Source organism: Tiliqua scincoides, chromosome 8 (genome assembly GCF_035046505.1).
Source record: "Tiliqua scincoides isolate rTilSci1 chromosome 8, rTilSci1.hap2, whole genome shotgun sequence".
Lineage (NCBI taxonomy): Eukaryota > Metazoa > Chordata > Lepidosauria > Squamata > Scincidae > Tiliqua > Tiliqua scincoides.
Genome location: NC_089828.1, coordinates 42,855,631 through 42,870,769, shown reverse-complemented (window position 1 = coordinate 42,870,769; position 15,139 = coordinate 42,855,631). Strand labels below are relative to the sequence as shown.

At 45.5% G+C, this 15,139-nt stretch overlaps 1 protein-coding gene across 2 annotated transcripts in view; it reads left to right on the top strand.

The window, feature by feature from the left end:
• The first annotated feature begins 5,521 nt into the window (after positions 1-5,521).
• The window catches only part of NR2F6 (nuclear receptor subfamily 2 group F member 6), a 44,031-nt gene continuing 34,413 nt past the window's right edge, over positions 5,522-15,139 (top strand). The window contains exons 1-2 of one of the 2 annotated variants that reach the window (XM_066635716.1): positions 5,522-5,608; positions 6,367-6,697. In XM_066635716.1, the coding sequence (XP_066491813.1) occupies positions 6,426-6,697 (272 nt within the window). In that variant the 5' untranslated portion in view covers positions 5,522-5,608; positions 6,367-6,425. Of the gene's footprint in view, positions 5,643-6,366; positions 6,698-15,139 lie in introns of both variants that reach the window. The other variant, XM_066635715.1, reaches the window with a different exon arrangement.

Sequence of the window (15,139 nt, the reverse complement as noted above, 5' to 3'; positions counted from 1 at the left end):
GAGGGGGAAGGGCGGAACAGAGGGGACCGGGTCCGGAAGGGGGGTGGGATCAGTGACTGCAATGCATGCCTTATCGTAACCCTGGTTCCAGGATAGGGCAACCCTACCAGATTTATGCCAGCTGGTATAAATAGCTGGTGAGGATTCAAGAAACCCCATGGGAGTGGCTGGGGATTTACTTGGGGTAAAGGGAAAAATATCCCCTTACCCCAAGGAGACCTCCAGCCCCCTCATAAGCTGCATAGGATGCAGCACAAGCCATGTGGCCTGGTTGCTCCAGTGCAGCTTAGGATTGGACTGTAACAAGTAAACCTACTCCTGTGTTCCAAGGTTCTAGCCAATTTTTTCAAAGCAAAATATTTTAATTGAACTGAATATTTAAGACAGCATTTAAACTTTTCCTCCAGGGTTTCACAATTCCCACAAAATTCATGATATGGAGGGGAAAACTGAGTGGAGTCTCAGGTGGATTCTGGACTTTGGGAAAGCAGACTTCGGAAAGATGAGGGAAAAATCCGGCAACATTCTGTGGGCAGGAACCCTTAAGGAAAAGGGTTTCTCAGGGTAAATGGGGTTTCTTAAAAGATACGTCCTGAGCACACAATCTTTAAATGATCCCAATCAGGAAGAGGTCTGTTCCTGAAGAAACCAGAGTGGCTCCACAAGGAGCTTTCTAAGGAGTTGACTATAAGTGACATGCATAGGAAGTGGAGAGAGGAGAAATTGACAAAGGTGAATACAAGCATATGGCTGTTAAGTGTAGTTAGATAGGATTGGGCTCAGAGTCAGGAGAGCTAAAGCTCAGATGGGGCTTAGGTTAGTGAGGGAAGTAAAGAAGAAGAAAAGGGATTTTTATGTCGTACTTTCAGCCCAGGAGGAAGAACATGTGTCTGCTGCCTGGGGAATGTATTCATGCAAATAGGTGATGGATTGAAGGCAGAACTGCTCAGTTCCTGCTTTGTCTTTATCCATCCTGCAAACTAGACTGTGTTTCGACCTAGTGAGAACAGAGAAAAAGAGAGAGAGAGAGGAAACTATGGCCTAAGAATGGAAAGGATGTGGTTCAGGATCATTCAGCTGCTCTGAATTAATGCAAGTCTCCAGGGCTGGATGAGCTGCATCCTAGGATGCTCAATGGGGGACGTGATCTTTGAATTCATGTCTACAATCTTGGAGAACTCCTGGAGAACCAGGGAAGCATCTGGAGGCAAAAAACATGATCCACATCTTCAAGAAAGTTATGTTGTACCACCATATCCATGGCAATCCTAAAGCTATTCGCGGTGGCCGTTCTGTATCTGTGGCTGCCATTCAGAAGCTATTAGCAGCCATCCTGAAGCTATACGTGCCATTCTGAAGCTGTCCACTACTGGCATTCTCTACCAATTTTGCTACCCCTCCCCATGACCCTGCTGATCCCATTGGATCAATGATTCATTATCCACTGGGATTTTCAGGAACCCTAGTGGATAACGAGAATTGACCACAGGATGCCACAGGATGTGGTGCTGGCGTCTAGCCTAGACGCCTTTAAAAGGGGATTGGACAAGTTTCTGGAGGAAAAATCCATTATGGGGTACAAGCCATGATGTGTATGCGCAACCTCCTGATTGTAGAAATGGGTTATGTCAGAATGCCAGATGCAAGGGAGGGCACCAGGATGAGGTCTCTTGTTATCTGGTGTGCTCCCCGGGGCATTTGGTGGGCCGCTGTGAGATACAGGAAGCTGGACTAGATGGGCCTATGGCCTGATCCAGTGGGGCTGTTCTTATGTTCTTATGACCCTATCTGGATTTCAGTAAGGCTTTTGATAAGTTCCCCCCCCCCCCCCCCACATACTGGTGGACAAGTTGGTGGGATGTGGGCTAGATGATACTACTGTTGGGTGCATCTGTGACTCCCTGACTAACTGTACTCAGAGAGTGCTTGTCAATGGGCACAATCCTAACCAGGTCTACTCAGAAGTAAGTTCTATTTTTTTCAATGGGGCTTACTCTCAGGAAAGTGTGGTTAGGACTGCAGCCAATGTCTCCTCACTGATCAGGCAGAATGTGACAAGTGGGATGCTTCTGGGCTCTGTCTTGGGCCAGGTATTGTTCAGTATCTTTGACCTGGATGAGAGAGTAGAGGGGATGCTAATCAAATCTGCTGATGACAACAAAGTTGGAGTCTAATGCCATAGACTAGAGAACAGGAATAGGATCCAAGACTATCCTGACAGGATGGAAAACTGGGCAAGTGCAAACAAAATGAACTTCAACAGGGATAAATGTAAAGTTCTGTGTTTAGGTAGAAAAATCAAAAGCATGCATATGCAGCCAGGGTGTTCTTATATTTACACTTTGGGCAGAATTTCCTGATGGCATGAATTGTTTGTCTGTGGAACACACTGCCTTTGAAGGTGGTACTCTTCACTGTTGAAGATCTTTAAGCAGAGGCTGGACAGGCTCTTGGAGTTGTAGCTGCAGACAGCCTGCATTGGCAGTGAGTTGGACTTGATGATCTTGTAGGTTCCTTACAACTCTATGATTCTATTATATTGGGCTAGCTGTGTTTACATCCTGCAATGATTCTCCATTCCCTTTGGCCCTCGCTTTGTGGGTTGATGTCCTATATAAACCAGGTGGCCATAGGCAACTGTGGGCTCCCAGCACATGCCCATTTTGTGCACCTTCCTTTTCCAGGCTTTGTGTCTTCAGGTGGCAAACCAAACTGCTCTGTAATGTGTGCATCTATCTAGATGAACAGCCATTGTAAGATGCATTCAACTCTTTTTTTGAAACCAATTTAATTTTTTCTTAATCTCCTAGGCTTGTTCAGATGAGATGCTCATCCCAGGGGGATTTCTCCTGGAAAAGGCTCTGTGCTTTTAACTGAAAAGTAAAAATTCAATAGTGCAGTTTCATCCCAGCACACTGAAGCAGAAAGAGGAAAGCATGGTACCTGTTGAACTCCTGCCTAGAATGCAGTCATTTAAAGGCACAGGACATCTAGTTGAAATTTCACCTTTACTCTTTTATGTGGCTTTTCTGGGCAAGTTGCCACATTCTTCTGTAAAATTGACATAATATAGAGTTGCAGTTCTAAGCATATTTACAAAAAGGTGGTCTTCAGGGCATCTGAGAATGAATAGATTTAGGAAGAGGCCCCAGAAGGACACAACTGAAAATCATACAGGCGAACACACATTTTGCTGTCTTAAACTTTAGAACTAATCCTGGGTATACTCGGGGTGCCAATTCCAAATTCTTGCCCTATCACGTCTAATTTTCAGAGATATGGCAGAGCCTCATTAGTGAATTGTTCAAGAAGCTTCCTCGAGAGAAAGCTATGGCATAGGCTTCCTGCTTGAACCATACCATGGCTTCCTCATGAGGAAGCTGCTTGAACACTTCACTAATGAGGCTCTGCCATCTTTCTAGACATGACAGGGCAACTCTGATGCCATTTTTTGGAATCAGCACCCCAAATTCATATAAAACCACCATCCAAAGTTATGCTGCTGCTGAGCAATTGGTATTCATATTGCCTTGAAAGCAGCTGTAGCTAAGAGCCAGAGATAGGTTTGTCCTCCATTAATTTGTCTGGTCACCTTTAAAAACCATAACCACAATTTGCCATCACCACATCTTGTGGTAGAGCGTTAACATGGATGAATTACGTGTTGGATGAGGAAGTACTTTTTGTCTGCCCCAGATCACCTGCTAGTCAATTTCACTATATGACTCCTGACTCAAGTGGTGTGAGACAGGAAAACTTAAAAAGTGCACCGGTATTCAAGCTAAGGAAAGGGCACTCTGCATAGGCTCAGGTGTCCTCTCTTCTTTTTTTTTTCCTGGCACTGAAAGGAAATTCCTTCTACATAGACAATCCCTTATACACACACCAGAGTAACTTCTTATTACAAATAAACTATTTATATAGCAGGCATTGAAAGTACTTCATTCAAGTACTACATTAACTTGCAATTTTTACAACAACCCAGTGAAGTAGGTCAATATTCCCCCCAACACAGAAACAAAGAAGGGGCTTCTGGCTCACCTGGTGAATTAATGGCAGAGTCAAACTGGGGATCTCTTTAGGTGAAGCTCAATCTTTATGTGCCTGTTGAACTTCTTTCTAAGTATACACTATTACAGTGTTTCTCAAGGTTTGTCCTCTGCCATACCACTTCACATGGTCCACCCATTCAAAGTACCACCAGAAGTAACTGGAGATGACATCAACACCAGTTACATTTGGGTTGGGAGGCTAGATGAAACGCGATAAACACCAGTAAGAGGCTCAAGTGCATGGAAGGGCTTTTCAAGCACTGGAAAGCATACTATGGAGCTCTGCCAGTTGAGCTGAACCTTCTACTACTGTTTGTTGCATCAAGTTCCTGGTCTCACTGCTGGGTGGCAGGTGTCCAGGAGTCCTGCAAGTATCACAAGAAACCACCTCAAGTACCACTGGTTGAGAAACGCTGCACTATTAAGGATCTGGCGGCAAATGAATGAGAGGAGGAACAGATGATAAAAGAAGCAACTTAATAATGAGATGTGCAGTCATGGAGATGTGCACATCCTCCTTAGGATGGAGGGAAGGTGCCTAAGTAGAATAAGGCCCCAGTCCTATCCAACTTTCCAGCACTGGTGCAGCACAATGCACCCCCAGGTAAGGGAACAAATGTTCCCGTACCTCAAGGAGGCCTCTGTGACTGCCTCCCCACCACAGGATGCAGTGCAGACCCCATTGGCATTACTGTACCAGCACTGGAAAATTGGATAGGATTGGACCCTAAGTTTGGTAATTGGGGAGGGAAGCAGGGAGAGAACTTTGACGTTTGAAGAGGCAAGGGCACTCTGCACATGCTCAGAGACTTGTCCTTCTCTGTTCTTGGAAGGAAAAAATGAGCCAGGATAGAACTAGCTGGGCTATTCTTGGAGTGGGAAGAAGAGAAAGTGTTGGGAAGAGGTGATGCTGAGGGACTCGGCACATGCCCAGAGACTTGTGGTGCCAGGGCAGAACAAGCTGAGCAATTCTTGGAGGGGGAAGAAGAGGCAGAGGCATTGGGGATAGGTGAGGCTGAGGGACTCTGCACATGCTCAGAGACTTGTCCTTCCCTGAGGAAAAAGGTTGGGCAGTTCTTGGAGAGGGCAAAGGAGGAGGCTGAGGGACCCTGCACATGCCCAGAGACTTTCTCGACCTCTGTCGGGGGGGAGCTGAGAGGAGGGCCGGGGCCACGGATGGCGTGGCGGGCGACTGGCCGGGCAGGAAGCGGCGGCCGAGGCGGCCCGGGAGGCGGCCCAGCGGAAGGGGAGGGCCGGCCGGCCGCCGAGGGTGGAGCGAGGAGCGTCGGGGGCTGCAGCGGGCGAGAGCGCGGAGTCCACGCTGGGCCTGAACTTCGCTCCGGCGCCGCAGCGGCAGCTGCTCTGCGGCTCCTCCTTCCCTGGCGGGCCCCGCGGCGCCCACGTCGCCCGCCCGCGGCCGGAGAGGGCGAGCTCCCGCCTCCGCGGCCGCGCCATGGCCGCCCCGCCGGGCCCCCCGCCCGCCCCGCGACGCGCCTGACTCCGCTCCCGGGGCCGGAGGGGACCGGCCCGGCCCGGCCCGGCATGGCTGCTCTGAAGTAAGTCCCGGAGAGTCGGAGGGGCTTCCTCCCGGTAAGTGGGCAGCAGCGCCGGGCGGGGGCGTCTCGCCTTCCCCGCTGCCCCCGGCCCCCCGTCCTGTGGGGAAGACCCCGACCCCTCCCCCCACTTTAATTATTAACCATATAGAGCTTGAGCGACCTCCCTTGAAGTTGGGGCCCCTCCAGCAACAGGGGCCCCTCCAGCAACTCTGCCAGTCACTCTCTCCAGACGCCCCTTGCTGGTTTCTTCATCTTCCACTGCGCTTGGCTCCCCCCCCCCTTTCCAGGTTGGTTTTGGGGCATCAGGACAAAAATTATATATATTCTTCTACTTCAGTTTTTATATAAATATTTAAAAAGTTTCCCCTTCCAGATATATATTCCCCTTTCCAATTTACATATATATATATTTCCCCCTTCCAGATATATATTCTCCTTTCCAATTTATATATGTATATGCATGTGTGTGTGTGTGTATATATATATTTCCTCCTTCCAGTTTTTATTTATATATATATATATATATATATATATTCCCCCCTTCCAGTTTAGATATATATAAATTCTAAATACATATATATATGTTTCCCCCTTCCAGTATATATGTGTGTGTGTGTGTGTGTGTGTAGAAATTATATATATAAGTTTCCTCTCTTCCAGTTTATATATATATATGTGAATTTCCCCCCTTCCAGTTTGAAAAATATATATATGTATATATTTTATTTTCCTTTTTCCTCCTCTTGTGCTATGGGAAGAGAGAGAGAGTGAGTGTGGTGAGAGCAGTGGCAGGACCCTTGGCTGCGCCCAGGGCGATATGGCCATGGTGACTGGGGGCTGGGGAGACCCCAACGGAGACGCCAACGGGGTGGAGAAAGGCTACCCCCGGAATTCCGAAGACGACTCGGCATCCCCCCAAGGCGGCACCAGCGACCAGGAGCACGGCGACGAGGACAAGGCGGGCATCCAGGTGGATTGTGTGGTGTGCGGAGACAAGTCTAGTGGGAAGCACTACGGTGTCTTCACCTGTGAAGGCTGCAAGAGTTTTTTCAAAAGGAGTATCCGGAGGAACCTGAGTTACACCTGCAGGTATGGCTGAGCATGTTCCTTGTGTGTCAGGATCACGTATTCTGGGGTCTGTGTGTGTGTTTTCTCTCTGTTCCTCCCCAGGGCTTTTTGTCCAAGGGAGAGATGCCTGGCCTGCCTGGGAACCATGGAGGGGGGGCTGCATATTTCCATCCCCCTGTCGCCTCACTCCTGCCTTGCCTGGGCCTGCCTGATCTCTTTTGGCCTTGGGGCATTGCATTGAAAACGTAGCCATCTCTGCTTCTCCCAAATGGAAGCAGGCCTCTTCAGGAAGGTTTTTTTTTTTCTGGTCACTTCGTCCAGAGCTTGGGTTTGGCAGGCCCAGGCAGGGTCCCCAACCCAGCGGTGTTAATCGAACAGATTGGCTGGGGTTTGCAGCAGAGTTGGTGACATTTCACGAAATTTGTCTTTATGATTGCTGTTGTGCTGCTGTCTTGGAAGGATTCTTCGTCCCCTGGGCTGGGGCACCTTCCTTATGAGGAAAGGCTATGCGTTTGGGCCTCTTCAGCCTAGAAAAGAGACACCTGAGGGGGGACATGATTGAGACATACAAAATTATGCAGGGGATGGAAAGAGTGGATAGAGGGATGCTCTTTACACTCTCACATAACACCAGAACCAGGGGACAGCCACTAAAATTGAGTGTTGGGAGGGTTAGGACAGACAAAAGAAAATATTTCTTTACTCAGCGTGAGGTCGGTCTGTGGAACTCCTTGCCGCAGGATGTGGTGACGGCATCTGGCCTGGATGCCTTTAAAAGGGGATTGGACAAGTTTCTGGAGGAAAAATCCATTATGGGTTACCATGATGTGTATCCATGATGTGTATGTGCAACCTCCTGATTTTAGAAATGGGCTATGTCAGAATGCCAGTGCAAGGGAGGGCACCAGGATGCAGGTCTCTTGTTATCTGGTGTGCTCCCTGGGACATTTGGTGGGCTGCTGTGAGATACAGGAAGCTGGACTAGATGGGCCTATGACCTGATCCAGTGGGGCTGTTCTTATGTTCTCTCTGGTTCAGGCGCAATAAGCAGAGCAGTTCGTGGCTTTCAGATCCTTTCCGAACACTCTGGATGGATTTTGCTCCTTCTCTGGATCCAGCTCTGTATTGTGTTCGTATTTTTTTTTGTTTAATCAGAGTAGCTGCAGGCCCTGGTTGCCTTTTGCCTTTCTGCATACCATATGGCATGACTTGCTTGCTCAAGATGTCCGAAGCTGCAGATGCTTTTCTGTTGTGTACCAGATCTCTTGTTTGTGGCATTCAGGGCTGTCCCAAGACAGTGGGCCATTCTAAGTAGCAGCAGTGTGAGTGATCCCTGGATACCTGTTTTGTTGACAGCCTCAGTACATTCTTCAGCCACCTATAAATTGATAGGTGGGTGGGTTTTCTGGCTTTGACATAGATTGAAGGTCCTGTATAATGTTTTGGTCTGTGCATTTACCAGGGGATGTTCCTCAAAGGAACTACTGCCAAAGTGTAGGCTCTGTTCTGTCCCTGGCTGTTGCTTTCTTGCTTGCGCCATTACATAAGGAATAAATGAAAAACTGCCCAGCTGTAACTCTTGGGGTGTGGTATGCAGCAACTGTGTGGTCTCTTGGTTTGGGCATCCTTCCTGTGAGCAGCTCTTGTGTCTTCCAAAAACAGTCTGGGTTTCTGGCATTTGTGGGAATCTGGAGAAACAAGGATATTCAAGTTAATGGGCAGGATGGGAGAGGGGAGATAAAGGCTTCCACATCCTCTGAAGGCCAACACTTTCAGTGTAGGGCAAGTGTGTAAAAGTTTTTTTTTTTTTAGAGTTTTCTGTGGAGGAATTGTGTGAATGCTCTTGACTCACTTGGGCATCCAACTTCCTAAATTTAACAGGTTAATTGGATTCTTTTATGAACAGCTTTTGGGAATTTTGTGTGTGTTGCAGGCTGGCATTTTGTACCTGAAACATCTTCCCCCTTTTTATTCTGAAATCTATCAATTGAGAGTACACCTTGTATTGAGAGGCTTACTTAGGTATTAGAATTTGGCAGTGTGGTGGTGATGGCTCTTAATGGGAAGAAAATGTTCTTTTTTGGGATGAAGTGTTAATGTGCTACTTTGATGGCAGTCAGAAGTTGTATCTGAAGAGTTTGCCTAGCTTATGGGACTGCAGGGAGTTGTAACAAGAGCAGGACAGGATTTCAGATCAAATTTTTGCATGCGGGTAGGAGCAGTGAACAAGCTGAGTTTGAATCTGACTGCTCTTTGTGTCTGTCTGTCTGTCTGTCTGTCTGTCTGTCTGTCTCTCTCTCTCTCTGCTTGTGTGTTAGACTCCATGCTCTAATTTCTTGAGTTTCATTCTTGCTTCCAAGTTGGCGGAGGCTTCCCAAGGTTCAGTTTTAGAACAGCAGTTTGCATCCATGTATGTATATGCTGAGCATCATTTGTCCAACAACTTCTGTTCAGAAGGACAAGGGTGGTCTTGATTACTAGTTTGAATATATGAAGGTTTCTTAGCTCATTTGACCATCTATTATTATATCTTCTGACTGGTAGCAGATCTCAAAGTCTTGGCCGAGAGAGAGAGAGAAGAGCTTTTCCCAGCTCTGCTACCTATTCTTAAGATTGTACTGGAGATCTTCTGCACTGAGCTGTGGCTGCTTCCCATGTTACAAACTGTGTGTGTAGAATCTTGGTCAAACTTAAGATTCCAGTCCTCATGGTGTATATAGCTGGAGCCCATCTGCACCCCCTCCCCTTCACTTTACCTTTTCTTCTGCCATTTGGCCAAGAGCAGGAGAACAGAATGTATTTTATTGATGCCTTCTATTGAGTCAGACTATCTGTCTAGAGCAGTGCTTCCCAAACTTTTTAGCACTGGGACTCACTTTTTAAAATGACAATCTATCACAAGCCACATAGCATTACTAGACAAAAGAGATCTTGTGTGTGTGTGTGTGTGTGTGTATGTGTCTAGACATTTGCTAGACTCTCCCTAGAAATTGAGTTCAAGGACAGTCCCCCCCCCCCCCAAACCTTTACAGTCATTCCCAGAAGGCTGAACTGGGGAGCAAGTTTTGCAATTTGGGACTTCCAATCCAGGTTAAGACTGGGGTCATACATGATCTGCAGTATGCCAATTACTAGAAAAAATTGGAAAATGTTGAGGATTACCTCATATCACAGGTTAGCATTCCATGCACGAGGGCAATCTCTTCATCTGGATTGCCCACTACAGAAATTTTGCAAACTGGGCAAGGGAACTTCCAGTTTTTTTTTTTAAACATTTCAGAAACATTTGCAACTCACCAAAAATTGGTTCACGACCCACTGGTGGGTCCTGGCCCACCATTAGGGAAACACTGATATAGAGTCTCTGTGTCTCCTAAAATTCTTTCCCACCCATGCAACCTTAGTTGCTGAAAATTGAGCCTGGGACCATCTCTGCCTTTGCCACTGAGCTGTCTAGAACAAGCTGTCTTGGTCCACCCAGCCCAGTAATGATGGCTACTTTGCCTTTCAACTAGGGGTGCTGAGGACTAAATTTGGAAATCTTCTTCATGCCAAGCATGGGCTGTGCTACTGAGCCGTGGGTGTGGGATCTTGGGACTCTCTTGCTCCTTGCAGCAGCAGTAGCTGAACTGAAGTTACCATCTTACCTTTCTTATTTCTAGTCTCTGGCTGTTCTGTTTGACATTTTCTTCCTTGAATCTTAACAATGTTCATATGCTGTTTAATATCTCATTTTTGTTAACCATTTTAAACTGTTGGAAAGCTTCTCAATCCCTATAAATATTTTTAATAAATAGTTTTGGCAGCAAACCACAAGTTAACAGGATATATCTCTTCTTTAATAGGAACAGTCTTAAAGAGTTAGACTCAGATATGGCCTTTGGGTGGGTTATGGTGCATAATTGTGGTGGAAAGCAGAGGAACTGGGCCCATGAAGCACAACCCAATGGGAAGTTTATGTATTTACTTCTTATAGTATTTCTATACCACCTTCTCAAAGATTTGTAGAGTCTCATAGACTCAAGGTGGTATACAAAGGCAGGATGATCATAAACCTTTGTCCAGATGTTTCCCTTCCTGGTGCAGTCATGATCCTAGCCGCACAGCTCTTGCACTTTCCAAGCTTCCAGGAGCAACTGCAAAACACACCTCAGGATGTTCACTTCTTGCCAGTGGCTTCTGGTCACCCATCCAAGGCAAGGCCCAAGTTGACCCTGCTTAGCTTTTCCAGGCAAGGCAACAGAAGGTTCAGCCTCCAGACCACACCTCCTGCCTTGTGCAAGCCCCACTGATGAAATGGGTGAGAGCTGTGCAGGAGCATTCAACCAAGTGACGTTTGCTCAGGTGACCTTCATGGTGGATTGGGCCTCCTGTGGATGGGAGCCATCAGGATAGGTCATAGACCAACCCCAGTTAGGCTAGTGGTGCATTGAATTTCGTATCCTGTCATGGATACTAGAGTAATAGATTCCCTTGACCTGGGTTGCATCGCAGCCAGCCCCAACCCTGTGCTGGATACAGTGCAGGCCAGCCAGAGCAGGATAGGATTGGGCTGCCCGTCTTTCTGGCTAAACTAGTTTCTGTTGCAGCCCTCTGTAAATCCCAGAATTCCTCCAGGAAAAGCCTCGTCACAATTTTATGTTGATGCTGAGTTGTATAATGACTTTTTACCTTTCCAGTGCAGGGCTGTGGTCTAGGAATTTGGAATAGTGTTTTTTTCCTTCTTTTTCTCTAGTTTTTCTCTTTTTCTAGTTTTTAAAGCATTTCGCATACTGTTTTTCCTCCCCAGAGCTGCATTGTTGAATGAAGAGCATTTTGATCAACTAAAGTGGTTCTTCTGGTTTGATAAAAAAAAATATTTATAAAAATCTAAATGGCAAGAGGCATTCCTTCTGTCATGTACAGTGCCATTTTCAGAGGAGCAATTGGGGAGGGGCATTTGTGTCCCACTTCTGGACTTCCCATATACATCAAGCTGACCACTGTGTGAAACACTGTGCCAGATTGATGGACCTATCTGGCCTCTTTTTAAAAAATATATATATATTTTTAGAAGCATGAGTTGATGTTTATTGCAATGTTCTTCAGTTCCTCAGTGGAGTTATATTGTCTGTTGGTCGAAAGACAATAGCAGTATCTGTCCCTGGGAACACCTGCTTAAGAGCCTAAATCGCACCCAGAAATAAAACTGGTAGCCTGTGGAGATCTTTAAGCACTGGGATGGTGTGTTCAAAGCAGTGAATATATTCAGGCAGCTAGATTCTGAACAGTATGGTTTGGAAGATGATCAACTATATACAGATCATGTTTCCAGCCAGGTATGGAAAGAACTTTGGGGAGAAAGGTTACATGTCTGCATTTGTCCTTTTTCTGTGGAACATCGGGGAGCTCATAGATACTTTGGAGCACAAATGGATTGAAAGTCTCAGGTTGCCCTTAGTATAGCAGCAGATAAAGTCAGCGTCCACAATACTTCAGTTTTGGCACTGACTGAAAACCTTTATGTTTCAGTTAGCTGTTTCCACTTCATTTTGAAGTTGGTTAATGTTTATTCTCTGTTCTGTTCTTGTACTATCCCCGTTTTTTGTTTTTGTTTTTTTGTATTTTGTGTCACTTGCCTTGGTACCCCTCAAGAGGAAAGCAAGGTATAGAAATTTCCAAAATAAGTGTGACATACAGCAACACAGGTGTGCTTCCATAGGGATTCCATTCTGGAACCCACCGCAGATAGCTGAATCCACAGATACAGGGAGACCCCTCCCCTCCAGAGGCAAGGCTTCCCTGGGCCTCAGAATGTCTTATAAAGCAATAATAACATTACTTCTGATTTTGCAATAAAACCAGAAGTAACTTTTTTTAAACCTTTACAGTCATTCTGAGCCTGGCAGAGGCAGCGGGCAGACATGTGAACTTCCCTCACCTCTGGAGGGGGTATATAGGGGGGCTGCAGACCTGATCCATGGTTAAGTGAAACAGCGGATATGGGGTCCCGCATGTCCCTTTGCACTTTTCATCTGGTTAGGAACCAGAGCATGCATGAAAGTAAAAAATGTATGAATGACAAATCATATTTTATGGCAAAGTTTATTTAGCTTGCAGGTTTATTTTGTCTGGTGAAAAACACAAATAATGAACTATACAACACGTGAATGTGTGTGAAACCTAAAAAAAAATAGAAGTGAAAGAAAAATTTAAGATCATTGGGAACAATGTGGATGGTTGGCTGAAATCAGATGAAAGCGGAAAGCACATGGATGAAATTTGAAATGTGGTTATTTATCCACTTGGAGTCATGTGGATAGAATAGAAGTGAAAGAAAAATTTAAGATCATTGGGAACAATGTGGATGGTTGGCTGAAATCAGATGAAAGCGGAAAGCACATGGATGAAATTTGAAATGTGGTTATTTATCCACTTGGAGTCATGTGGATGAAAGTCAAGGTATTGTTGTAGATGAAATCAAAGCAGAACACAGACTTGGATCCTTCTCCAACCACACAGCCCTCTTCCCTTTCCAGCATCCCATCTTCCCACATATTTAGGGCAAAGCGCCTTGCCTCTCTCCCACCGGGAGCCCACCCTGCCACTGCCCTGCCCAGCAATAAGGAACTATTTCTAACAGACACTTTAAAATAGTTAAGGACGTCCAGCACCCTCTTCCCATCCCCATCAAAACTGAAGTTAACCCATCTCTGCTGCCATAGACTTGTATCCTAACGTCTTGCATAAACCTTCAATCAATGAGGCAATGGTGGTCATGACTACCCTCTGGAAACTACTGGAAAGGGAAGAAGGCTGTGTTGGTCATTACCCCTGCTGATTGGGTAAGAGGCACTTTTTCAAGTGGGTGCTCCTCTTTTTAGCAGGGGGAGAGTAACTGGCCCGCCTCACCCCAGCAGTGTCTTTTCTAGTGGCTGTCTGCTGGTGTTCTTTTTGCATCTTTTTAGAATGTGAGCCCTTTTGGGACAGGGAGCCATTAGTTATTTGATTATTCTCTTTAAACCGCTTTGTGAACTTTTAGTTGAAAAGTGGTATATAAATACTGTTAATAATAATAATAATAATAATAATAATAATTAATAACTAGCGTGAGTCTCATTAAACTCAATGTGTCTTATGGGTTATGACTAGCTTTCTTTGGAAAAAAGCATTCTCTTGCTAACTCCTTAGATTAATTTAACTTGCATGCCACTTGCTGTGCATGTGAGAAAGGTAGAATGCTGCTTTGAATCAGTTTTTAAATCGATGGGCCTGCAGGAAGATGAGATTACACAGTGGTTTTGATGGTAATGTGTGTTACCTGATGCTGGAGAAAGATTCCAAAGTGATGTGCTGAAATGCATTATTATTCTCTTGATTTATTTTACTATGTAAATTGCTTTATAAACTACTCCTTTTGAGAAGCGCTATCTAAATATTATTATTATTATTATAAATAATAATAATAATAAAACATCCATGTACTTGTCATGTTGCAATGAATGAGAGGATAGGTCCCACCCAAAGGGTCTTACAGTCTGGATATTGGCACAAGGGAGACAACACAGGAAGGAGAGGGAAATGGAGATGGTCATGGGCACCTTGGTTACAAGGAATAAGACCAAAAAAAAAAACTATTTAAATGACCAATTGAAAAATATGCAGTTTTTCAATTAAGTGTACTTACAGCACAGTACCGTTCCTCCCCCCCCCCCCCCGGCTGATGCAGCTGCACCAAAAAGATGTGCACTGAATCTAGTGGGGAGGGATGGACCAGGAGGCTTGGGGGCTTCCACAAGGCCATTTATGACAACCAAAAGCAAACTCTGATGCCAGAATGTTAGTTCTGGGGGTCGGGGGGGGGGGCAGAGATAGGATTGGGTTGTTAGTTATGTAAGTGTTATGTAAGAGTTTTTAGTTATGTATTGCTGTGTTGGCTGAAATATAACTTAAATTTATGCAGCTGGATTTTCTCTCATCTTATTTTCTTGTTCCCCTTGCCTCCTTTCATACTCCTTCTTTCTTCTCTAGTAGTGCTGTGAGAAGCTTACAGTAAAAATCACAGTAGGAGACCCTTTATAGGAGACAAAGTATATTGATACTTCATAATATTTATTATTTTTACTGGAATCTTACTCACCTACCAAGTCCCTTTCCTGGTGCCTTTTCTCTCACAGGTGAAATGGCTATTGACCAGAGAAGGGCTCTTTCACCAGTGGCACCTGAAATTGTCCGTCCCGCTCCCCAGACTAGGCACTCTCCTAGTGCCTAGTCTGATATTCTCTGGCACCAAAAGATGTTTTTATTTCTGTAGGCCTTCTATAACATCTGCTGCTCTTTTAATGCCACTACAATTTTAATCATGCCTTGCTGCTGTGAGTGATATTTTCTTGTTGATTTAGCTGCTTATTGTTTTCATGTTTGTCCTGTAAGCTGTCATGGGAGTAGTGAGACTGAAGGGTGGGATAGAAATACGTATTTTAG